The 24,111-nt window shown below is 43.8% G+C and overlaps 5 protein-coding genes across 5 annotated transcripts in view; 2 read left to right on the top strand and 3 right to left on the bottom strand.

The window, feature by feature from the left end:
* LOC109477227 (calcium/calmodulin-dependent protein kinase type 1D-like) overlaps positions 1 to 1,008 on the bottom strand; it is a 45,575-nt gene extending 44,567 nt beyond the window's left edge. Inside the window, 1 exon segment of the mRNA XM_019778306.1 lies at positions 612 to 1,008. Within this exon segment, the coding sequence (XP_019633865.1) occupies positions 612 to 694 (83 nt within the window). The 5' untranslated portion in view covers positions 695 to 1,008.
* A 1,997-nt stretch (positions 1,009 to 3,005) lies between these two features.
* On the bottom strand, positions 3,006 to 18,829 carry LOC109476958. Its single transcript, XM_019777976.1, has 30 exons — positions 18,699 to 18,829; positions 18,404 to 18,524; positions 18,081 to 18,158; positions 17,612 to 17,814; positions 17,202 to 17,351; positions 14,684 to 14,869; positions 14,334 to 14,417; positions 13,649 to 13,810; positions 13,236 to 13,338; positions 12,945 to 13,111; positions 12,541 to 12,729; positions 12,242 to 12,301; positions 11,908 to 12,041; positions 11,299 to 11,461; positions 10,934 to 11,015; positions 8,586 to 8,683; positions 8,315 to 8,426; positions 7,916 to 7,993; positions 7,472 to 7,674; positions 7,058 to 7,207; positions 6,286 to 6,471; positions 5,946 to 6,029; positions 5,555 to 5,716; positions 4,900 to 5,002; positions 4,596 to 4,762; positions 4,187 to 4,375; positions 4,010 to 4,069; positions 3,741 to 3,874; positions 3,356 to 3,518; positions 3,006 to 3,158 (listed from the first exon to the last, which is right to left on the bottom strand). Exons 1-30 carry the CDS (start codon positions 18,774 to 18,776, stop codon positions 3,075 to 3,077), a joined length of 3,933 nt encoding a protein of 1,310 aa, XP_019633535.1. The 5' UTR covers positions 18,777 to 18,829; the 3' UTR covers positions 3,006 to 3,074.
* LOC109477235 lies at positions 15,464 to 16,707 on the top strand. Its single transcript, XM_019778316.1, has 3 exons — positions 15,464 to 15,634; positions 15,803 to 15,938; positions 16,185 to 16,707. The coding sequence occupies exons 1-3, from the start codon at positions 15,486 to 15,488 to the stop codon at positions 16,404 to 16,406; spliced, it is 507 nt and encodes a 168-aa protein (XP_019633875.1). The 5' UTR covers positions 15,464 to 15,485; the 3' UTR covers positions 16,407 to 16,707.
* Positions 18,830 to 20,152: 1,323 nt separating the features above from the next.
* On the top strand, positions 20,153 to 21,838 carry LOC109476956 (endonuclease 8-like 2). Its single transcript, XM_019777975.1, has 2 exons — positions 20,153 to 20,330; positions 20,718 to 21,838. Exons 1-2 carry the CDS (start codon positions 20,226 to 20,228, stop codon positions 21,552 to 21,554), a joined length of 942 nt encoding a protein of 313 aa, XP_019633534.1. The 5' UTR covers positions 20,153 to 20,225; the 3' UTR covers positions 21,555 to 21,838.
* Positions 21,839 to 22,194: 356 nt separating this feature from the next.
* Positions 22,195 to 24,006, bottom strand: LOC109477238 (U6 snRNA-associated Sm-like protein LSm8). The gene is made up of 4 exons (XM_019778318.1): positions 23,839 to 24,006; positions 23,501 to 23,541; positions 23,074 to 23,201; positions 22,195 to 22,780 (listed from the first exon to the last, which is right to left on the bottom strand). The coding sequence occupies exons 1-4, from the start codon at positions 23,867 to 23,869 to the stop codon at positions 22,690 to 22,692; spliced, it is 291 nt and encodes a 96-aa protein (XP_019633877.1). The 5' UTR covers positions 23,870 to 24,006; the 3' UTR covers positions 22,195 to 22,689.
* Positions 24,007 to 24,111: the final 105 nt, after the last annotated feature.

The following is a 24,111-nucleotide window of genomic DNA, read 5'->3' as shown; positions in this document are numbered from 1 at the left end:
TTCCTTGCCCTTCAGGGCTTCTTGTCGATGCATTTCACCGCGACCATGGCGTGGGTCTCTCGGTCCTCAGCAAGCAGTACCTCCGAGAAGGCTCCCCTGGAGAAGCACGGGTAAATACGGCAGGAATGAACATCACTTCGGCTCAAAACATTGAAAACAGGCAGATAGAATTACAAGGAATCTCGCCGTGTCCGGTGTATACTTTGGAGCACTTTCCTTTCCAGGCGATCCTTGTCTAATTCTACAAACAAGCCCACGGAATTGTCTGGACTCGCCTCTTTGTTTTTCGATGGCAAATATCTTCTGTTGTTGTAATATACACCCCCCACCCACCCACTTCACCTGTCAAGGAAAACCTTTTTCTACAGATGACCAGGCTATTTTATACGCCCAAACCAGACTCACTTTAAGTTTTTAACATGGACATAAGGCAGCTGAAGTATTTATGAGCATGGGTTTATAGTAAAAAGAGACCCGGTTTCTTATTGCAAGCAAACTGCCAACTCGTGCAGCAGCAACCGCGGGGTATTCCTTACGTTACTCCTTAGGTATGAAAGTTTATACACCGATACAGGGGGGAGACAGGGCGGCAAGAATGTTGTTGAACTCACGTTCCAAGTGTCTCCTTAAACATGAACCTTCTCGTCATCTCACTGGAGCGCTCGTCGAACTTCTTCTTCCCGAAGAGAGGCATGTTTGCTGTTGGGAGGTCTTCGGGTCAAGCTGCTCTGTCCACCGAAGGCAACTGGTGCACGGCGCGGCCCCTTCAACGTCGGGAGCTTGCTAAGGGCGTAGTTAGCTCTCTTACTCAAAAACACCGCGGCGAACAGCTAGCGCATGGAATCAATGATCAACAGACTGTGTGCGACCTTCGCTACCATTTCTCGGCGTAGATTGTAGACTTTCTGGGCGCGTAGAGTAGACAACAGCTCGGCGACACCGACAACATGCAGCACTAGTCAACACAGCAGCGGTCTCCACACTGCCGTACTGTCACGTGATGATAGACCACGCCCATCTCTTAAGCGCGGCAAAGTCAAAATGACGCGCTATAATAACAAGTTACATGTATTAGATTCTACTGTCCCCACGCCGCTCCCTAAAAACCCCACATCATGCATGTACCCCGCCTCATTCCAAAGTTCAGAAAAACAGGAAGCCGACGTATATGTTTTCCCCATCAAATGACGTAGTTCGAATAGATCAGATTACAACACGCCCCCTCTCCACCGGAATATATAACCTCAATCAAATTAATGATTTCAGTTCTCTGGCCGGTACTAGTACTAGTATATCGATGAGGTACAAGTATATCGATGTCCATGAATTATGTAAATGACATGTTTTATCACATCTGCGCGAAAAAATTAGAAGAAATTCTAATCCTATTGAGATTGATTAAGGTACAAGTGTAGATCATATTTCGTAGTAGATCTATGCGTTCGAAATTATATTGATAAACTGAATTATCTCCTGAAAGCGAAAAAAAAACTATCGTTACCTACTAACATACACGTTTCTCTCATGGAAATTTGTTTTTGAAAGTTTACTTTGGATTTCTGATAAATGTCCAGTTCGTTGATACGTGTGCAAAACATCGGAAACGGGGGTGAGTTCGGGAGGTGGTTATAAATCTATTCCCTGATCGGATATTGATAATTACGGTATCAAAATTGCTGTAATCTCTGGCTTCCCCATACTTGCCGTCATTATAACATCGTCCAAATAGGTTGTGAATGGGCTCAAGCACATTAGATGTGGCGAGATGATTTAGCTGCAGCACACACCGAGAAGTCATCCTTCATCAGTTATTGGATCTGATCACGCTCAATGTTGACTTTGCGGTGCAGGAAAATTAAATGCCCGGCGTTACTGTACATGTATGGAACAGGCGGGCCATCTCGGATAAGTTATGACGCACAGCCACGGTAATTTGGTTACCTTGTATGTGATCATTACAGGATGTCTGTGAACTGATTTGACCCTGATACATAACGATCAGCGCTTACATAAAGCAATGCAAACTGAGATTGGACCTATACATGGGAAATGAATTATTTTTCGCCAGATGGTGCCAAAAGATTACCACTGCACGGTAAGGGATTCTTGGGCGTGATGTGTTGGCAACTTTACAAATCTTTTAAGGTCTTTGTATGGTGTTCTTTCTATATACACCATAACACGTTTCTCATTCGGTGGATCCACCACCATGTATTCACACTCTGGGTTTTGTATAGGATAGGTTTCATACATGGTGTGCTTTGTTTTAGCTGTAGCAGATCTAGAGTACTAGCTAGTAGCAGAATCATATCGAAGCGTTTAAGGTTTGCATATAGGAGCTGTCGTTTAACGTTTACATGAGTATGCATGCAAGTCTGAACTCTGCAGTTTAGTTGGTCAGTAGGAGTATGTAGCTGTTTATTTCTCTGCCTATCCATTATTTCATTCCTTCCTCCATTTCCTCCTTTTTCCTGCCGGAAAAAAACGGAGATATCGGAATCTATGTAAGTAGAATATTGGTTCTCCCTTGGTTTTCCTCTTTAAACTTCGTCGTCCTGCGACGCCATCTGTTTAAAACCATGTGAACTGCACATAAGGAGGTGTGAACTTGGCAATAGCAAACAAAAGTAGCATAGAAACCAACCACACATAGGCCTAAAAGTTTGTTTCTGTTAACTATTGTGAACACAGCTTAGTTTTTTAACATAGTTAGGTACTCATCTAGTGAAACGTAAAGGCCTTCTTTATTCTGCTAGTATTTTCAACTCTTCCCTAGAAACAGAGTCCGAGAATCAGTAGCCTGCTGTCCATCCCATTCTGGCGAATATATATGCTCCAGTGTAGAATATTCGTCAGGGAAAATATTTGAAACACATGTAATTTATGTAGAAGTGAGTATTTCAAATAACAGGCAATTATGCAAATTAGCTGATAAAATTGTTTGGCGGAGGTATGGGATCGTTGAGCTCAAGTCACACATATAGCAAAATAAAAAGAGAAGCGTCGGATTTCCACACATTGACATTGTGTGTACTTTATTGGTGGACAACAGTATAATCTGCGTGTGTTTGTCCTCAGCAGCCTGGAATGGCGGTAGAGTTAGGCATCAGGACAATCGGATCAGGGAGAGGGTCAAACAGCTGCCCGGTGATGCCAGCCTAGTGATAAAGACAATAATTTTGACGATCAACTTATGGCAACTTCTACTACAAAAATATTCTTGAAACAAGTCTATAACGTTATGGAACAGGATCATGTGCCCATCTAAGGACCAAAACCAACGCAATCCCACACACCACAATACACGCTGACGCTGATAACTGTTTACACTGTCGATTGTTTCCCGAGTGCTTACCAGGTTGGTGAATCCAGATCGTCCCGTACACTTCACTACGACTGGACCGTTACGAACGTGCTGGTCAAACCTCTCAGCTTCTTCCACGGCCCAGGGGTGCTGGTTCAGGACCACGCCGATGTCCATCCCCGCCATGCTGTCTGGTTTCACTACGTGCAGATTACTGTGTAATGCGAAGTAATAGTATTTTAGACATATTGTACACGTATGGCAATTTTTCGTTACGGTGGGGGCTTCTGAATATACCGGTATCTACATTTCTAGTCTTCAGAACTGCACTGGGTGATGGTTCCTGTGTTCATCTGCAACCTTACAAAATCATTATGAACCGTGGACGTACCATAATCAGGACAACTGTCCATTGAAAGCCGTTCTATGTACTCACTTATCGATCTGCGTAATACCGAAGAAGTCCAGACCATGCATGATGTAAGGCAGACTGTCGCAGTGGTCCAGTTTGAACCGTGGGTAGTACTGCAGGTAGTTCTGACACATCTCTTCGGATGAGCCCTCTCCTCCCTTCGTAAGGAAAAGTGCACATGTTGACATTTATTTACTAGTATATCAGCAAGCGTTGTGGTACACAGACTCTGCAATATAACAATAGGGGAAACCTCTTGTCGAGATTTATTTATGTGTATAGTATGTACTTACGAAAGTAAACCCGTTCTTGTCGGTTGTGCGATAGCTGCATTCGGTGATCAGTTCGTCTCCCTGAAGTAAATGGAAATATAGAATGAGGACATAGTTTGGGAAAGGGAGAAGAAAGACTCATTCTTACGTGCTATAGAACAAAAGGCAGAATTGCGAAATTGTTTACCCCCTTTATACCTCCTTTATGGTGATCTCCGGATACAGGAAGCGGGCTTCCTGCAGGTTGAAGTCGTAGTTCTCGTCCCGGCCGATGTACGTCTCCATGACTCCGTTCCTCACCAGCTTGGTCCGGACCCCGACTCCCACCTGATGGGCGTGCAGCATGGAGGCGAACACGTGGATGGGTTCTCCCAGCTGTTGCAGGAACTACGGGAGGCAAAGGACCGTGTGGTTGTCAGACACAGACACTCGTGTGTATTGAGTAAGGTGTACATACCCCAGACCTCATACACGCATGCACAAGACCACAAAACGTCGGCAAGGCAATGCAGGTCATTTTCCCGGAAATGAAATGGCAGAATTAGGAGATAGAGTCCCGTATTGGGTGAAATTGATGGTTTAAAAAATGGTTATCATATAGACGTACCGGGTCGAGGCACTCCTTGTAACAGAAGGCGGTGCTGTCGAAGGTGTCAGCCTTAGGCGGGATGGCGTGGTTCTGGCTAACCTGTACCCCAACCTCCAGAATCCCAGCGTCGTACTGCCGCACGTCGGGTGTGTAGTAGAACCTCATTCCAGAGTTGTCGTAAACATCTGTAGAAGTATGGAAGAACTCGCAGTTACGTACACGTTGGCGGCAAAATCCAATTTTTAATCATAAAAAGTGAAAATAATTTGATGTCATTTTACATGCCATGCCATGTGTCACTGCGTACTCATGTGAGACTAACCGTTCAGATGTTGGGGATTGTCGTAGTGCGTCTGCATGACGACGTAGCTTGGATCGTCGGCCGTGCCCAGGGAGAAGCCGACATGGTCAGGATATGTGTAGCCCTGAACAACAACAACAACAACAACCATAAACAAGTAGTCATCGGCCACAATTCCGTGAAGTTTTATATTTTGCATGTCAACGGTACCCGCCCGACCTGACATGGACTGCGCCGGCCTACCGGCGGTTCAATAGCAACGTACAGACGGGCGTACCCATTGGCCGGGCGAAAACGTTGCAACGACATTATAGGAGGGGTGTTTCTGAAATATGCATTTACTTCAATATGAAAACTGCTACGGTGAATAGAAAAAAAGTGCATCATCACGGACATAATGGCATACCACATGCCCAATTACATAGAAATACAACGGAGAGAACCATGACTTTTAGCTGGGAACACATTTTAAAACTAAAAGTACAGCCCCATACCTTACAACAGGTGACGAAACAGTTGTTTCTAATTGACGTCCCAACTTCGTATCTGCCTGAAGGAATCACTTTTTTTGCGGCCAGTCTAATTATCCTACTTTTATTACAAGATTGGGTTTAATCGCATAGGCTTACAGCCCTCCAACACAACGACCTGTACATGTCATGATAATAATTCTTACCGTTCCGCCCACAGCCCAGGCGGCCATGATGGCCCGACACTGTCCCCACGGCATGCTGGCACACTCCTGACTGCCGCTGGGCGGGTTGGACCCTGCCGTGCACTGGTACACTAAGATGTGGTGCACCACACCCTCGTTACCGGGCTGGATGAGCGGCTCGACCTGAGAACATGCAACAAAATACAATATCAAGGTACAAAAGGTTGGGCAATGGGAGAGGATCAGCACTTCACTGTGATGATGGATAAGGTACATAGAAAGTTAATACATGGTAGTATTACTAGTAACTTCCTAAACCAATGGTGTTTTGCTCATCTGCAGAGCGACCCTAAAGGAAATGTAGAAGCCAATAAGAAAACTGTTTTAATCAGATTGTCCTGACTAGCCTTACCTTCACCAGATGGTGTTTTTTGTCCAATACCGGCAGCTGGTAGGATGTACACCAGTAAGTAGTGTCCTTCGACGGAACTTTCACCTGCAAAGGAAATATACATCTGCTGATGTGATAAGAAGAGCAAACGTCGCTTTTAGCAATTTTTATCGTCTTGATTAAAGGAAACCAGTGGGCTAAAACGAACTACAGTATATATTCTTTATACTGCTCCCAGATTCATGATAACTGACATATGAAGCAGGTACATCCTTTTATATGATGTATTGTTTTCCTGCTAGCGTCTGAATTCTCCTGCGTTATGTCCACAAGTATACGGTACAGATGGGTATAGACTAACATGTGGGTTCGCCATGTCAAAGGTGAGGACATTTCCCTCCTGTAGATCGAGGTTTGGTGGAGACTTCTGCAGCAGGATGATGCTCTTACTGCCGCGGTTACTACCGTGGTACTGCGGTCCGTCAGGCCCCTCCAGAGCCGCCGGGTCATTATCGTTGAAGGACCAGATGATTCGCATAGTGTCCTCCTGTGTAGAAAAATATTGTAAAACGTTTGAGGAAAATTTAAATGTAAACGTAACGTTGAAGAAAAACGTTAAACAAAAATGAAGATATATTGTTGTCGATTTGTGTACATGGTTATAGGAAAAACGTACGCAACATATGTTCTGTCAGTTCATGCTTCTGGACAAAACAACTTTTTTGTAAGAATTATACATGCAGGTATAGTCATGTTATAAGACTGTGGTTTTGTCTCTGGGAGTGATGCGACCCCTAGTGATTCGTTTGTAAACTGAAAAACTCTAATGTTGCCAAATCAGAACTTGTGCTCTACATACAGGATGTTTGATACCAAAGTCTACCATCGTTATCGATTGTAAAGGACGGCTGGATTGGACGGAAACATATATAACGTTACTTATATTTCTGGTTAAAAATACCCAAAAGCCGAGGCCTCCTTGTAAAACACAGTCGGAAGGTGTTCGTTTCCGGTAAACCAGATGGCGTGATTGATCAAGCCGAGATAATAAAAAAACATTTACAGAGATAAAAGACGGAGGAACAAATAAAGCAGAATCATAGTAAAAGCAACACATCATATTGAATGTTTACCGTGATCTCCCTGTCGTCCGTGCTGTCGCACGGCCGGAGCCTCCTGCGGAACCTGAGCACGGTGTGCGTGCCGTTCTCGTACCCAGACAACAGCTCCACGTCCTGGCTGGCGTCCAGCCGCGGCAGGAAGTATCCCTCCGCGTAACGGTCCTGCAACATGAGTTAAGTACAAGAATGAATTGTCTCTCTTTACAAGAATGCTTTAGAGACTAGCCTTTTCTTTTATATTGAGAATGGGCACCTTCCCAGCCTTGGTACTGAAAAGACCTTCCTGCACCGTTTCATAAAGGCATGGTGTGCTAGGCTGAAGAAACTACTCGTCAACCATCTAACATAAAGCAAACAAAAAAAATTGACGTTACAAAAGAAAAATCAAATTCACATCATTTTAGAAATGAACCTGAACCGGTTTACCGTCAGGTATGCCTGTCCGTCCTTCACCCATCCGATGATGACGTCAGATCCGGTCATGCCGCCGTTGGGTGAGAAGCCGAGCCCGATGAATCCCGTGGTCTGCACATGCGCCTCGAACGTGATGGTGTCACTGTCGAACTTCCACAGGAGGATGTAGCGGTCGTACTCATCTAGAGCCGCCTGGTGGGTGAAGTCTCCGGAGTCTGGGTGTTAAATTATAGGAGAGAGCATTTTGTTATCATACAGGTCAAAGAAAGAAGGCCCGACAGTGACCACATATTGTAAATTGAGGGTTCTTTTTAATACATGTAGTAATGAAATGACAGCATACATTACTGGTAATTTATACACGAGGCTTTGAAGTTGGGACAGGTACACAAAACTGTAAGTTTTCGTTATCTCCCGGCCCATTCTAATCACTAGGAGACATTGTTGTGTTCTTACCAGACGGTGCGAACGGTGTAATGTCGCCGCCTCCCGAGGTTGTGCCTGTGTTACCGCCTGAAGTCGGGACATCGTTGCCCATGGGGAAAAGCATAAACAGTTTAACAAATCATTACACCTGATTCCGCGAGGAAAGTGTGATTTTCAGAAAGCAATGTGAACATCAAAGTTGGAAGTCACCAGTACATATGATTGATTTGTCGTATTATCTGCTACTGGCAGATAATACGTAAGCAGATAACAAAATGAGCGTAAGCAGATAACAAAATGAGCAAGAACGTAAGCAGATAACAAAATGAGCAAGAACGGAACAAAACAAATTGTTGCCAAAAGAAATTCTTGCCTCATCCAACTTGATTCCTGAGTTTTGTGATATTTCAAAATGTTTTCTTGACTCACCAACTGTACAGCCACTCTGCTGTAGTGTTGCCTTGATGTCCTGTACGTCAGCCTTCAGCTCTTCAAGAGTAGCGATCACGATCTGTTGAAGGCCACTAATGGCATCCAGGTACTGCAAGAGAACACACAGTCTCAAACAACGTTGGTACAGTCCATAGTTACCTGTACTGCTTCGAATTCACACGAATGCTTGACCAGGTCGTAAAAAAACGTATTATCTGTACAGCAATTGACATTTCCAACTTTCTTGTCAAGCAAAAAAGAAACCTACCTGATCTTGGGCCCGCACGTTTGAAAAGAGGAGACCGATGCCAGCAGAAGCTAGCAGGAAGGCAGCGAAGGTTTTCATCTTGACGAGTACTCTCACACCTCACCCTCGCGACTGACGCCGAGTGTTCTGAAGCTGGGACGATATTTGAATATATACAGCACAGCTTCCTGTCACTCGGATGTACAGGATGAGCACGTACATTGAACTTGCGTATGTACTTGCACCTGGATAATTTCTCATCACCGCCCCGGTACCAACCACTACAAGTTTTCCTTAGTCATACCTGACCGGACGCCTGTGTTGAAAAAAAGGGGCGTGGTGTAGGTTTTATGGTGTAACGCACTGGTATTACATGAGAACTGTATATTTATCTGTAAACCTCATTCTGATCGATTATTTTTCGGCAAACTTAGATATACATGCCCAAGAATATTTTGCCTTGCACAAGAAGTGCACGTATAAACGTATCTATCACGGTGTTTGTGTGCAAATTGGTTTGTTATGAATAGATATAATGCTTACACTATCAACCATACATATGTGACACATATGTATATGTATGGTTACTAGGGTTACCAGACACATTATCCTCTAAGAAAATCGTACCGTATTCTCTCCGTGCCTTCTGCAAGGACACATAAATAGAAAACGATCGTCCAACATCTGGTTGGATATTCGGAAGCAGCCTGCTGATGATCAGAACAGCACCAAACGAGTTCATGTAATGGCGTCTAGCCTTACAGTCATTGACCATTGAAGTCAGGCTAAGAATGTGCCAAGGCCATTGAAGACAAATATAATGTTTGTAAAAACTAACACTGTATCATTTCCTGTCATTCCTTTATGAAGAAAATGTGCCGCAGGTCACAAGCCACATTAGAATAGTCCCGTCCAACTTTACATAGTGAAGACCCTCTCCCAGGCAGGCAACTGTCTTCCCCAGCCAGCTGCCACTTTTTTCTTTCTCAAGGGGCACTCAGACCTGTGTCAGCAGGCAATATTGTTGCACACTGTGAGTTTGTAGTGGTTTGTTTCTCTACCTTCCCTTTATTTCACCCCTTCCTCCATTTCCTGTTTTTCCCTGTCTTCTTACATACTAGTAGCCACATGACGGAGTGATCAAAATCTATGTAGAGTAGAATATTGGTTCCCCCTTAGTTTTCCATTCTAAACTTCGTGATATGGTCGTCCTGCGACGCCACCTGTTTAGAACCCTGTGAACTGCACATGAGGAGGTGTGAACTTGGCCATAGCAAACAAAAGTAGCATAGAAACTAACCATAGGCTTTTAATGGCAGTTTCTGCGAGAAATTGTGAACACGACTACCTTAATTTTATCAACTACGTTGTTATTCTAACTACTCAAATAGCGAAAAGTAAAGGACTTCTTCATTCTGTCTGAACATGGAGCTACATGTATTTTCCCCTGCGTGTCTTACACCCGCAACTGAGGGGTGTTACGCAGTACCTGTTCAAGATCAAGATCAAGATGTGAGAATTATAGCTGCATGGTCAGAATGGTTCTTCCCTAGAATATTCGTCAGATAATAATATTTGTTCATGAAAATTATGTAGAAGTAAATATTTCAAAATAAAGTATTACGCAAATTATGTGATTTTCATTGTTACAGATATTGCTTGGCGACTGTATGGGAGCGTCTAACTCAAGTTACACAGTCCGAGCTGTGAATACGCGGCGCCCACCTGGCATCCCGGTCTGACTACCAGACAACGTCACAGGATTGAGTACATCCAGAAACGCGCGTGTAGTGTAATACTCGGGTCGGCTTATACTACATACCCCGAGGCATGTGCAACACTGAACTTACCTACGCTAGAAGATCGAAGGGTCCAACTTTGCTTGAACTTTGCTAGGAAAGTCCTCCGATCACAGGACTTCCAACACTGGCTACCGCCCAGGAGGGGCACCACCACTGAGCGCACCACTCGTTCCAGTAACAAACTGACTCTTACCAAATGTAGAACTGAGCGGTACAAACAGAGTAGCGTCCCATGTATGATCCATCTATTGAACACTCACTGTTTGTCTTAGACAGTATGTCAAAGACGTTGTCAATATGATTGTGGATATTTGTGTTAATGCCTGTATTAATGCCTGTGTAAATAAATGTAAATAAATGTGTAATGAATCTGCATGTACAACTGGACGTAATTCAGCCTTGGCTGCAAAGTCCACGTTTTTATGAATAAAACACCATTTGATTGATTGATTGATTGATTGATTGATTGACATTTCTTGAAAGAACAAGAGAAGCACTGCATTTCCACACATTGTGTGTAATTTATTGGTGGACAACACTAGAATCTGCATGCGTGTGTTTGTCCTCAGCAGCCTGGAATGGCGGTAGAGTTAGGCATCAGGACAATCGGCTCAGGGAGAGGGTCAAACCGCTGCCCGGTGATGCCAGCCTAGTGATAAAGACAATAATTTTGACGATCAACGTATGGCAAATTCTACAACAACAATGTTCTGGAAACAGTCTATTCAACAAAAGACTATATAGTACAGGAAAAAACACATATAGTTGCCTTTGGCGAAAACAAGAATTCTGATAAGAATGGAGGTGACATAATATACCGCCTTTCGAACATTTCAGGAACATGTTCCCATTTAAGGATCAAAACCAACGCAAACCCCACACACCACAATACAAGCTGACGGTAATATCCGTCTACGCTGTAGACTGCTTACCAGGTTGGTGTATCCAGGCAGTCCCTTGCACCTCACCACGACTGGACCGTTACGAATGTGCTGATCAAGCCTCTCCGCTTCCTCCGTGGTCCAGGGGTGCTGGTTCATGACCGTGCCGATGTTCATCCCCGCCAGGCTGTCTGGTTTCACTACGTGCAGATTGCTGTACGATGTGTGATAAGATGTAAAATATATTTAAACATATTCTACACATACAGCAATTTTGCACACAACAACCATAACCCAATGCAGTTCTAAACACTTATGATGATAAACCACTGAATACAACGGTATCTACATTTCTAGGCTTCTATATATTTCTAGGCTTCTATATATTTCTAGGCTTCTATATATTTCTAGGCTTCTATATATTTATAGGCTTCTTATGATAACCAAGAACTTGGCTATCATCACAAGTGTTTAAAACTGCGTTGGATTATGGTTGTTGTGTTCACGTCATCTGGAAGTTTACATTTCCATCATTATGAATTTTTCGAAACCTTGGATGCACCGAAATGGTTATAGGTAATGGTTGTCGTGTTCATCTAGAGGCTTACAACACTGAAAGCCCGAGTACAGTGGCGGGGCAAATCCGTTCTATGTACTCACTTGTCGATCTGCGTGATACCGAAATAGTTCAGGCCATGCATGATGTAAGGCAGACTGTCGCAGTGGTCCAGTTTGAACCGTGGGTAGTACTGCAGGTAGTTCTGACACATCTCTTCGGATGAGGCCTCTCCTCCCTTGGTAAGGCAAAGTATACATATTCAGATTCGTACAGTTACGTACTGTACGACTTAAGCGATGATCTACCGTATGGAAATCCAAAGTGCGACGTCGACAGCAGGAAGCGTCGTGGTGCACACATTGTACAAGGTAACAATAGTGGATGTATGCATAACGTCTTATCGAGATTTCTTTATTAATATTACAATGTACTTACGAAAGTAAACCCGTTCTTGTCGGTTGTGCGGTAGCTGCATTCGGTGATCAGTTCGTCTCCCTGAATTAAATGGAAATCTAGAATGAGGACATACTAGTAGTTTGGGAAAGAGGATAGACATGCAGACATACTACAGAACACAAGACAGAAATGCGAAATTGTTTACTCGTACTGATCTCCAAGCAGATTCGGTGGGGCAAGGAGAGGTTCCAACGTCTGATACAGGCGGCCAATGGATACAGGCGGCCAAAAGAAAGTCCCCTTGCCCCACCGGATCTGCTTGGAGGTTATACCCATACCTCCTTGATGGTGACCTCCGGATACAGGAAGCGGGTTTCCTGTAGGTTGAAGTCGTAGTTGTCGTCACGCCCGACGTACGTCTCCAAGACTCCGTTCCTCACCAGCTTGGTCCGGACCCCGACTCCCACCTGATGGGCGTGCAGCATGGAGGCGAACACGTGGATGGGTTCTCCCAGCTCCTGCAGGAACTACGGGAGGCAAAGGACCGTGTGGTAGTCAGACACAGACACTCTTTATACCTCAAGACCTCATACACGCACACGCACGCACAAATACACAAAACGATTTCATACCGTTTTGATACAGGTCATTTGCCCGGAAATACATTGTCAATGGCATAATTAGGCAATAGAGTGCCATATTGGGTGAAACTGATGACTTGAAAAAAATCTTATGGACGTACCGGGTCGAGGCACTCCTTGTAACAGAAGGCGGTACTGTCGAAGGTGTCAGCCTTAGGCGGGATGGCGTGGTTCTGGCTAACCTGAATCCCAACCTCCAGAATCCCAGCGTCGTACTGCCGCACGTCGGGTGTGTAGTAGAACCTCATTCCAGAGTTGTCGTAAACATCTGTAGAAGACGTCACAGCCTCATATGAGTTAGCGACAAATACTTAAAGCGTAGTAGATCTTTTTATCACTCTTACTTTAAATGAAAATCGTTTGAAGGTTTTCACAAGCCAAGTGTGACTAACCTCTCAGATGTTGGGGATTGTCGTAGTGGGTCTGCATGACGACGTAGCTTGGATCGTCGGCCGTGCCCAGGGAGAAGCCGACATGGTCAGGATATGTGTAGCCCTGAACAACAACAACAACAACAACAACAACAACAACAAATAACCGTCGACTTCTGGTGCAGGGCATGTTGTATCGAAGCAAATAAGGCAGGTAAAGGAGGAATAACAGGCCACATCGCTTTGTTAAACCACTGCCACTGTATAAGAAGGCGGAGTGAGGAATGTCATGTAAACTGCCTTTTTCCAAAATGTCAGGAATATTGAACTCGCGACCTCTCGATCCCGTATCCACTAGTATATCCATACTACTTTTCTTGCAAAATTTGGTTAAGTTGCATATTTTCATAGCTCTTCAACATGATGATTCTTACCGTTCCGCCCACAGCCCAAGCGGCCATGACGGCCCGACACTGTCCCCACGGCATGCTGGCACACTCCTGACTGCCGCTGGGCGGGTTGGACCCTGCCGTGCACTGGTACACTAAGATGTGGTGCACCACTCCCTCGTTACCGGGCTGGATGATAGGTTCAACCTGCAACAAAATACAATATTCAGACTCTTTCCTGAGAGGGGTGAAGGAGGCTATTTACATCAGGGCCCATCACCCTTCACATAACCGCGACGGGGGCCGACATCGTCTACCATATACCTTTGACCAAGTGTTGACGTCACACTTCAAAGAAGCCACGTGACAAGCCTCATTGGGTCAGTGTCCTGAGGAAGACCAGAGTGACTGGTCGAAAGCTCTAGGTGAGAGAACTTTTTGTGTTGGATCGAAAGTTTTAACTTTAAACATGTAACTACTAACATATGAACTTTCATGATATTCAGAAAGGGTATGACAAGGTAGGGCAATGAGAAAAGTATATATACTAGTATATCAGTACGTTACTGTGATGATGGATAGGATCTATAGAAAACTTCCTAGACTAAAGGCGTTCTGCTCATCTGCAGAAATGTAGAAGTCAATTTGAATATTTTATCTTTTCGACATTACAACATTACAGAATGAAATATTCTGATATTGTTAAGTGGGCTGTCCTGACTACCCTTACCTTCACCAGATGGTGTTTTTTGTCCAATACCGGCAGCTGGTAGGATGAACACCAGTAAGTTGTCTCCCTTGATGGAATTCTCACCTGCAAAGTAAATATACATTTGTTGGTGTATAAGCCCGATGAGAGCTTGTGAGGCAATTTTTCCTTGTCTTGATTATAGGAAATCAGTGGAATAAAATTAGCCTCTACCAGGCTTAGGGTAGCGCGCGGCTGAAAAGAATAGAAATGGGCCAAATGAGAAATAATTTCTACACATAACTGACACATGGAGCAGGTTCATTCTTTTATATGGTGGTGTATTGTTACCCCGTTATGCTTGTATAAGGTACAGATGGACATAGACTAACATTTGGGTTCGTCATGTCAAAGGTGAGGACATTTCCCTCCTGTAGATCGAGGTTTGGTGGAGTCTTCTGCAGCAGGATGATGCTCTTACTGCCGCGGTTACTGCCGTGGTACTGCGGTCCGTCAGGCCCCTCCAGAGCCGCCGGGTCGTTATCGTTGAACGACCAGATGATTCGCACAGTGTCTTCCTGTCGGGACAAATTTGTGAAACTTTTGAGGTAAGTTTTACTGTAAAGTAACAAAATGAAGATATATGTATATTGTTGTAAATTCGTGTAGATTGTTATGGGAAAAACGTCCACAGCAGATGTTCTGTCAGTTCATGCTTCTGAACAAAAGGCGTACACTTTTCGGAAGAAATGTAGGCTGACTAAGTAGGTAGAGTCATATTAATATATTAGAGGACTGTTACAGTAGTTTTGTCTCCGATAGAAGTGGTGCGACGCCTAGTGATTCAGTGGTAAACTGAACACCTCTCATGCTTCTAAGTCGACTAGTGCTCTCAGGATGTTTGATACCAAAGTCCACCACTGTTATCAATTTCAGTGGTAGCTGGATCGGAAAAAAACACACCAAGATGCTCAAAAGATTATGCCGTGGCTAGTGAGGGTTCTGAAGATCCGAAGTTTTGAGGCCATTTTTTGTACTACGATATACCATTGGTATATTATCAATAGTTTTGTTATATTGCTTGTCATATAGGGTCAAAATGACAAGCATTGTTCATGAAGATTACACACTGTAGCAATATCATAACAGCCATACAGAGGGATTCTGTCTTGTGCAAAGTGCAAAGAACACAAGATGGCGTGGTGGTCGGGCCTGGTTCCGCTGTTGATATTTCTGGCGGGTTCACAGCTGTTGGTATCCTGTGACGACACCGACCTGTCACCCGACAATGTCAGATGGGTCAGGTTCATTGTCACCGTGAATGACACGTGGGACCCCGATGGGTAAGGAGTATTAACTGGAACTACACACGTTATTGGGTTATTGGACATGCCAAGTCTATATATGAAGCATTTATTTGTTTTTCTACGTGTTTTGATCTACTGGCATCTGGTATGTATTTTCCAACTGTTTGTCAAGAATTTGATTCTCATATATTTGCTAATTTCTAGGTGTATTGCTACCATAGCAACAGGAAAGTTGGTCCCTAACAAGAAGTCCAACGAAACGAAGCCGATCACGGTCGGGTCCTGTGACCACGGGCCGCTGGTTTACACCGTCACACCTGGCCAGGCGCCGGATAAGATGGTGAGGGAGTGAGCTCGAGTGACTGAGACAGAATGAATGCAAAATAGTGAGGAAGTAAGAAAGGAATGGCATAATGTTAGCACAAATTTAAAAACACAAGTATATGATTATTCAGGAATGACCGATGAACATGAATTTACCTCGAAGAAAAAATCCGTAAGAATCACTTATGTTGAAAAATTTGAACCTGCCCGGATTTTCCGTTTAGCGATATTACACGTATTACGTTTTTATTATGTTTTCAAGTCCGTGGACCTGACGTTCCATTCCTCCTCCATCGAGGACGCCGCCCCGCCGACCTGTCAGATCCCGTGGAACGGGACGTACGTGTCCCCCCGGGCCCGCCCCGACACCGACCCCCGGGACGACTCCCCGCTCCCGGGCTGCTTCACCATAGACTCACGGGAAGGTCATAGCACGACTTTTTACTGGTTCTACCTCCTGGACTGGGCCGGGGCCGGGCATTAGGACAGGGTGACAGGGTAATTAGGGTTACGGGGAGGCACATGTTGTGTAAGTAATAACTATCAAATATTGTCCCCGATGAGCTGAATAATAAACTGCATGCTTCTTCTATGTCGGCAACTGTAAGCAGCCAAGCAGATTGTAAATTCAGATTAAAATTCTTCTTCCGGTCCCATATTTCATATGTGATTATGTTACGAGGATGCTAGCGAGTTATGACGCTTCAATACTTTGTATAGCATCGGAAGAAAGGAAGGAGAGAATTATAACGTCATGATAAAGTAATGAAGTCAATACAATAAGAGTTTGCGCGGAAAGCCCTCCTTTGACTGCAAATATCGCCGGAAGGAATAGAGATAAGTTTTTTACCGCTGCGACCTCTGACCCAGATAAAGTCAGACTACAAAAGACAGCAAGGAAGAGCAACGGAAGGAAGGGACGTTAGGATGTACCAAGTCAATATTAGTTTAGAAGGAAAGACTTGTTTTGTCGGTAAATGCATGTGTCAATTGAGTAAATAAAGATACCATTTGCGCAAGAATGATAACCTGTACGCGAGTGTTAATGCTTAAAACGTAATATTCTGGTTGAAAATACCCAAAGCCCAGACCTTCAATTCGTGTAAAACACAGTCAGAAGGTGTTTTACTAAGTTAAAATTTCTGCAAATTTAGTTTTTTTCCCCACTGAGTCCGGTAAACCAGATGACTCGATTGATCCAGCAGAGAAAAAAAACATTTATAGAAGGGAAGGAAAAAGCGGAATCACAGTAAAACATGACATGATACTGAATGTTTACCGTGATCTCCCTGTCGTCCGTGGTGTCGCACGGCCGGAGCCTCCTGCGGAACCTGAGCACGGTGTGCGTGCCGTTCTCGTACCCAGACAACAGCTCCACGTCCTGGCTGGCGTCCAGCCGCGGCAGGAAGTATCCCTCCGCGTAACGGTCCTGTAACACGAATTAAGTACACGAATGAACTGTTTCTCTTTACAAGAATGCTTTAGAGAATAGCCTTTTCTTTTATATTGAGAATGGGCACCTTCCCAGCCTTGGTACTGAAAAGACCTTCCTGCACTGCTTCATAAAGGCATGGTATGCCAGGCTGACTAAACTGTGCGTCAATAATTTATCATGCAGCAACAAAATAATAATTTAGGTTACAAAAATCAAATTCACATCATTTTAGAAATGAACCTGAGCCGGTTTACCGTCAGGTATGCCTGTCCGTCCTTCACCCATCCGATGATGACGTCAGATCCGGTCATGCCGCCGTTGGGTGAGAAGCCGAGCCCGATGAATCCCGTGGTCTGCACATGCGCCTCGAACGTGATGGTGTCACTGTCGAACTTCCACAGGAGGATGTAGCGGTCGTACTCATCTAGAGCCGCCTGGTGGGTGAAGTCTCCGGAGTCTGGGTGTTTTTATGGAACAGAGTTGGGTTTTTTTTTTAATTTCCACTGTAGTACAGATATCGAAGAAAGGGCAGACAGTGACCACATATTGCAAATTGCGTGATGTGTTCTGTTTATAAGTAATCGCTGCACAGAATTGAAATGATAGCAAATACATTCCCGGTATACCACCACCATTCCCGGTATACTCAAGAGTCATGGAACATAACTATAGGTCGTCGTTTTCTCCCATTCTAATCAGTAGGAGACATTGTTGTGTTCTTACCAGTTGGTGAGAACGGTGTGATGTCGCCGCCTCCCGAGGTTGTGCCTGTGTTACCGCCTGAAGTGGGGACATCGTTGCCTATTCCGCGAAGAAAGTGTGATTTTCAGAACGCAATGTGAACACCAAAGTTGGAAGCCACCAATAGTTGAGATATGATTTGTCGTATTTTTTGCCACTGTACTCAACTCAATGCATACACGTAACAGATAACAATATAAGCAACAGCAGTACAAATTTTTGGCAAAATAAATTGGTACGAGCATTTTCATCCAATTTAATTCTTGATTCTTAAGTCTTATCATATTTTTTGTTTCCTGACTCACCAACTGTACAGCCGTCTTGCTGTAGTGTTGCCTTGATGTCCTGTACGTCAGCCTTCAGCTCTTGAAGAGTAGCGTCCATGGACGTCACGATCTGTTGAAGGCCATTCAGGGCATCCAGGTACTGCAAGAGAACACACTAACAGTCAACATTGGTAACCTCCCTAGTTACCTGCACTGCGCAAAACATTATTCAGGCTTCGTCGTAAAATTGATTCGACGTAATCCATTTTCACAACTACTGAACAACTTTCCCCATGAAGATATACTTCTTGTCAGGCAAAAGGGGGAAACCTACCTGATCTTGGGCCCCCACGTTTGAGAAGAGGAGCCCGATGCCAGCAGAAGCTAGCAGGATGGCAGCGAAGGTTTTCATCTTGACGAGTACTCTCACACCTCACCCTCGCGACTAACGCCGAGTGTTCTGAGGCCGGGACAATGTTTGAATATATACAGCAACAGCTTCCTGTCGCTCGGATGTACAGGCGTGTCTGGATGAGAATACAGCAGGTGTGCACATGAAATGCAAGTCACGGGTATTTACTCATCATGTTACATGCACAGCTAATATATGAATACCGAATACGTCCTACCATTACCATCATGTCTCATATACTCAAATTATATCAGCAACATTTTGTCTAGAAAGCGACAAAACTGTCGAGACAAAATACCTATTTTGATTATTCAAAGTTGAAGCATCTAGAGAGTCACAGACGATGTAGAGCCATGAGATGGCCTCTAGCCTTACGGTTATTGACCATTGAAGTCAGGCTAAAAATGTACCAAGGCCATTGAAGAAAAATAAGGTTTCTACTACTACTAACACTGTATTATTTCTTGTCATTCCCGTCTGACGAAGCTTTTGAACCCCGCTTTGTACAAATAAAAGTGATATTTCAGAACTGAAAAGAAGACAGAAAACCAGTATAAAGGCCCCCTAAAACGCCCAGTCGTAGAGCATGCTGAGGAGGCTAAGTTTTAGCTAAAGAGTCAGAGGTTTTGTGTTTGAGGAGAGCCACACTAGGCTACGAGAACACACTGAGAGTTGGGTTGGGCCCGTAGTGTGAGCAGCTACAAGGTACAAAACGGATGTGTTTTATGCACTGTAATTAAGCACACAAACTAACAAATGAGAGTGTACATTGCAGTATGCTGAACTCTGCCCGGGTTGGAAGTACGTATGTGCGTGCACCTGGAGGATTTCCCATCTCCGTGCCGGTACCAACCAGTGCCAGACTCCCTTAGACCTGTCCGGACGCTTATGTTGAAAAAAGGGGGCGTGGTGTAGATTGTATGGGGTAACATATTACATAGGAGTTGTATTTTCTACCTTTAAACTTAATTCTGAGTGATTATTTCATCGGTGTGTCTGGTATCCATGGCAGCAATATGTAACAAATGTTTTGCCTAGTGTTTGTGTGCACCTGGATCGTTATCAATAGATTTATGTTGCTTTCACACATGTGTATGTGTGGTTATTAGTGTTTTTATCACACATTACCCTCTAAGAAAATCGTTCCAGTTTGCCCGTGTGATAAACACATAGCACGTGTATTCAGAACGTAACGACTGACACTCCAAACATCTGCTTGGATATTCGGGAAGCGGCCTGATTATCAGAACAGCGCCAAACAGTAACTACTAACAGTCATGCGTACAAATGTTTGTTCTTCATCACTGCGCAGTTTGTGATTTTCTTTCGTAGCTTGTCCACTCACAAACACCCAACCTCCCCTCCGTGTCAGCTGTGAGGGAAGGTCCAAGTAAATGTAAGGCACGAGTTGCATTTTCCCGGGACAACTGACAGCTATCAGCCGCCATAATGCCAGAGGGTCCAACTGTAAAGAAATGGGCGACCATGGCGGGACAGTTCTTGGGAAGGAAGGTTCTGAGGACGGGAGGAAACACCAAGAGAGTTGACCTGCAGGTTTGTCTCTTGTGGCTTTAAGATAAAAATGACTGAAGACGTTTGTACTTCAAATTCACTGACCGTTGGTGTGGACCGGATAGGCTAAAACCCATTGTGACCCCAGATATCCCACAATCCTAAACACTTACCAAGCAGCAATGTTTTTTTGAACTAACAGTAGAGATTTTTGTACTTAACACCCTGACGTCTATAACATGAACTTATGCAGGGTTGCAATACCTGAATAAGCAGCTGCTATATGATGTCTAAACTTAAAAGAGCTTATTTTGCTAGTGGAATTTTCAAGACTTACAATCTTATGATGTCTACCGGGACTAGTACACACAACAGACATGTATACACCTCTCCAATACTTACAATTTCTCGATTGTATTTCCTCCACAGATTCTGCAGGGTTTGTATTTCAGTGATATCCAGGTTCATGGCAAGGAGATGTTCATGAAGTTTGCATCAGATTCATCTGAACAGTCGTCCGTCCAAGTTTGGCTGCGGTATCACTTTGGCATGTGGGGAACACTACGAGTCAACGAGCTGAAGACTATCTCTAACTCTACTCTGTACAGGGCCAGATATATCCAGGATCCCAAACCTCGCCTGGTGTTGTCTTTTGGTGAGGAAGAATTTCTCGCCTTCTATGGGTGCAGTGTCCAGCAGGTAGATGCACCACTGTTAGATAATGAGAATGATGTCTTGCGAGACTCCTTCAACATTGAGAAATCCAGCAGTTTCCTGAGACAGGAGAAACCAGTGTGCCACCTGCTGCTGGACCAGAGACAGTTTGCAGGTGTGGGGAACATTGTGAAGAATGAGGCCCTGTATTCTGCCAGGCTACACCCCATGCAGCTGGGAAGCACCCTGTCATCTGAAAAGATCCTTGAACTTGTGGAGGCTGCGGGTAATATTGCCAAGAAGTGGGCTAAAGACGGGACTCCCTACTCACCACTGGCAGGACTGAACATCTACTGCAAGAAGACATGTCCTCTTGGCCACAAGGTGCAGAGAGAAATGCTTGACCATGGGGAGTTCACAAGGATCACTTACTGGTGTTCATGGTGTCAGCCCCTGCAGCCAACAGCTCCCTCTACTGAGTTTGCAGAGCAAGTGCAGGTAACAGAGACATCAGGAGAGAAGAGTCCCAAAACATGGCTTTCAGAGGGCTCATCAAAATGGCCTGTTGTCATATTGAAGGAGACAAGCCCTGGGTCTAATTTATATGCCTAGATGACGTGTGTATACATATGACACAGTATACATGTACTATCCTGATGAAACTATGCATACATAATGGTGTTCACCATTGATGAAAATAACTATCCACCAGACTAGCATACTAGTATACTGATGCCTAGTTAGCGAATGAAAGAAGGCTAAGACGTTAACAATATGAATGAGTATTGCATTAGTCTATCCCAAGTGTTATCCCTGATGCTTTCATTTTGTTACTGTATAGGTTACATGGAAGCAAGTAAATCAGACTAGTTAAAAAATTCATTAAAAACTTTATTTCTTCAATTCTACCCCTTTCTTCCTTTTATGACCTAGTGGTGTTTTAAAAACTTACACAATGTAGGAGTAAACTACCCTTCTAATCTGGAAGTATCGTCATCAAGAAGAACATAAGACATACTAGCTTAAGTGAAGCCACTGTAACTGACTGCATAACATTTGCCACTATAGGTGCTTGAATAATACATAATACAAACATAAAGAACATGAAAACAGATGGGCTTCAGAGAACCTGAAGAAGTTGTAATAAATTGCAAAGTTTTGCACTTTCCATTTTGGAATGTGAGTTAATCATGTATATCATGGAGACTTTAGTTCCAGATACATTGTACTGATCTGGATGTACCTCCTATTGTTTTGACACAAGCCTGCATGAAAGGACAGCTACCACTGTATGCATAATGCCACTGGATGGGAGCAAGGAGGGCTAAATCAAAAGAAAAGGTAGGCTTTTATGTACAATGCTACTATAAAGATAAGGAGGATGGCTCACATACAAAGTCTTAATCAGGTATACACACAGACACATTCTATGATGGGACAGATGGGCACTGCAATAGTCCCACATCACACTTTGCAATACTATCTGACATGTACATCATACAAAGGATGTAGCGAGTACCTAATAGGACTGGACCACCTGCTGCCAGGAGTCCTTGATGCAAAACAGTATAAAGAGTACATATACATGTATGTAGTGTAGTTAACATCCAAAGAAAAGTTGTGTGGAAGATTTTCTGACTGCCCTGCTGTACAATGGAAGCATCCCAACAAATATTGGGCTGTGGGAATATGTTGTGATCTTTCCTTCCAACATCTGCTTGACTTTTGCAGTGCAGGATCCAGAGTGTCAGTGCACCACAGGGTTGAGTGGTTCTGCCTTGATGTTTACCATGTCTAATCTGGTGTCAATGTCATCGTCTATTTCTCCTACCACAGCTCTGTGGACATGAGGAACATTTAGTTACTATAGTGCATTTCTACACTTGCAGTGTTCCAAAGGTAGCACATTTCAAAATCTATCATACTAGTAACATGTTGGATGATTCATATACGATGATGATGTCACTGTTGTAAATATCTAAGATAACATACATGGTGAATTGATACAAAACAAGTGAATGACTGCAAGTGAGATACTGTACTTCCAGCACTGGACAACCTATTTTCTTCCCATTTAAAACCCTTATTTCAAAGCAGATCATAGAACTCTTGGTAATTGGTAAATACTTACATGTTGTCCCCCCTGATAATGTACAGTCCCAGAACCACCTGCTCCACACCCTGCCCAGAGCTGAAGACTCGTTCATGGCTCTCGTCTAAGATGAGGTTTGTCGTCTGGTCAAACCCTTTCAGTGTCCCCTGTATGGGCCAAAGTTTAGTACATTTGTACATCTATCTTTACACCATCACCAGAGAGGACGATGCTTGTATTAGCATCCCCTTTATTCTTACTTGTACTTAACATGCTGAGCTCTCACAGTCACACTGACTTCTTACAGTTGTTTGCGCTAATGTGTTTTTTTATTTTTAAACAATTACCACAAAATACACAACCGGTGCAACCTAGCTAGTCTGGATCCCAAGAAGACTTGCATTTTCAAGTACATGTACTAAATATATATAATATGCAGCTCGAATATTATTAGCGTCGTACTTACCACTATCATTCGACCATCTGCAGTGATGACTGAAACAGTTTCTAGGACAAAAGTCAAGGAAATCTTCATGGTATGAACATTATGTATAGAAGTGATGCCAAGAATGATCTGCAAGGGAAATTTATTATGCATATTTGTGGGATCTCATCAAGTTTGTCAAAACGCGCATTTTAAAACTTTTCAATTAATATATTCCAACACGTACACATATCCTTCACAAAACGTCGTCAAAATCATATGATTTATGAATGCTGAAAACAACATGGGCCCCATGAGAAATTTGCCCCCCTCCCACCACTAGAAAAACTAATGCAATTGCATGAAATAAACAAGGATACTGTTGACGTAGTCCTCTAGAGCATTTGCCATCTGGAGTCTTCAATCTCTCTGTCGTCTCCCTGAAGCAAAGAAAGGCTTTGTTGGTGTAGAATTTGTCCAGAATGTTGGAAAAGTCTGCAAGTTTTCTTCGTTCCAGTGGCGTCGCTACTCCTATCCCACCATGCTTCGTAAGGGGAAAGGTCAAAGTAAGATGGAATAGCTCACATTTCAGTAGGTATGAAGTGAAGAAAGCAATGATATATAGTGTGCCTTCACCAATACGGTGGTGATTT

This window comes from Branchiostoma belcheri, unplaced genomic scaffold, assembly GCF_001625305.1.
Source record: "Branchiostoma belcheri isolate BF01 breed outbred unplaced genomic scaffold, Haploidv18h27 scaffold4, whole genome shotgun sequence".
Taxonomy (NCBI): Eukaryota; Metazoa; Chordata; class Leptocardii; order Amphioxiformes; family Branchiostomatidae; genus Branchiostoma; species Branchiostoma belcheri.
Note: the sequence above shows the minus strand (reverse complement) of the source record. Positions and strands in the feature narration are given on the sequence as shown.

Coding starts and splice junctions, on each gene's coding strand:
- LOC109477235 (XM_019778316.1), top strand. CDS start 15,486: ATGGCGTGGTGGTCGGGCCTGGTTCCGCTGTTGATATTTCTGGCGGGT. Junction 15,635..15,802: donor GACACGTGGGACCCCGATGG/GTAAGGAGTATT, acceptor GCTAATTTCTAG/GTGTATTGCTACCATAGCAA. Junction 15,939..16,184: donor GCCAGGCGCCGGATAAGATG/GTGAGGGAGTGA, acceptor TATGTTTTCAAG/TCCGTGGACCTGACGTTCCA.
- LOC109477238 (XM_019778318.1), bottom strand. CDS start 23,869: ATGGCAAATGCTCTAGAGGACTACGTCAACA. Junction 23,542..23,838: donor TCTAGAGGACTACGTCAACA/GTATCCTTGTTT, acceptor CTTTTGTCCTAG/AAACTGTTTCAGTCATCACT. Junction 23,202..23,500: donor CAGATGGTCGAATGATAGTG/GTAAGTACGACG, acceptor TGGCCCATACAG/GGGACACTGAAAGGGTTTGA.
- LOC109476958 (XM_019777976.1), bottom strand. CDS start 18,776: ATGAAAACCTTCGCTGCCATCCTGCTAGCTTCTGCTGGCATCGGGCTC. Junction 11,016..11,298: donor TGCCTGGATACACCAACCTG/GTAAGCAGTCTA, acceptor CTTTATCACTAG/GCTGGCATCACCGGGCAGCG. Junction 6,472..7,057: donor CGGACGACAGGGAGATCACG/GTAAACATTCAA, acceptor TTTTCTACACAG/GAGGACACTATGCGAATCAT.
- LOC109476956 (XM_019777975.1), top strand. CDS start 20,226: ATGCCAGAGGGTCCAACTGTAAAGAAATGGGCGACCATGGCGGGACAG. Junction 20,331..20,717: donor CCAAGAGAGTTGACCTGCAG/GTTTGTCTCTTG, acceptor TTTCCTCCACAG/ATTCTGCAGGGTTTGTATTT.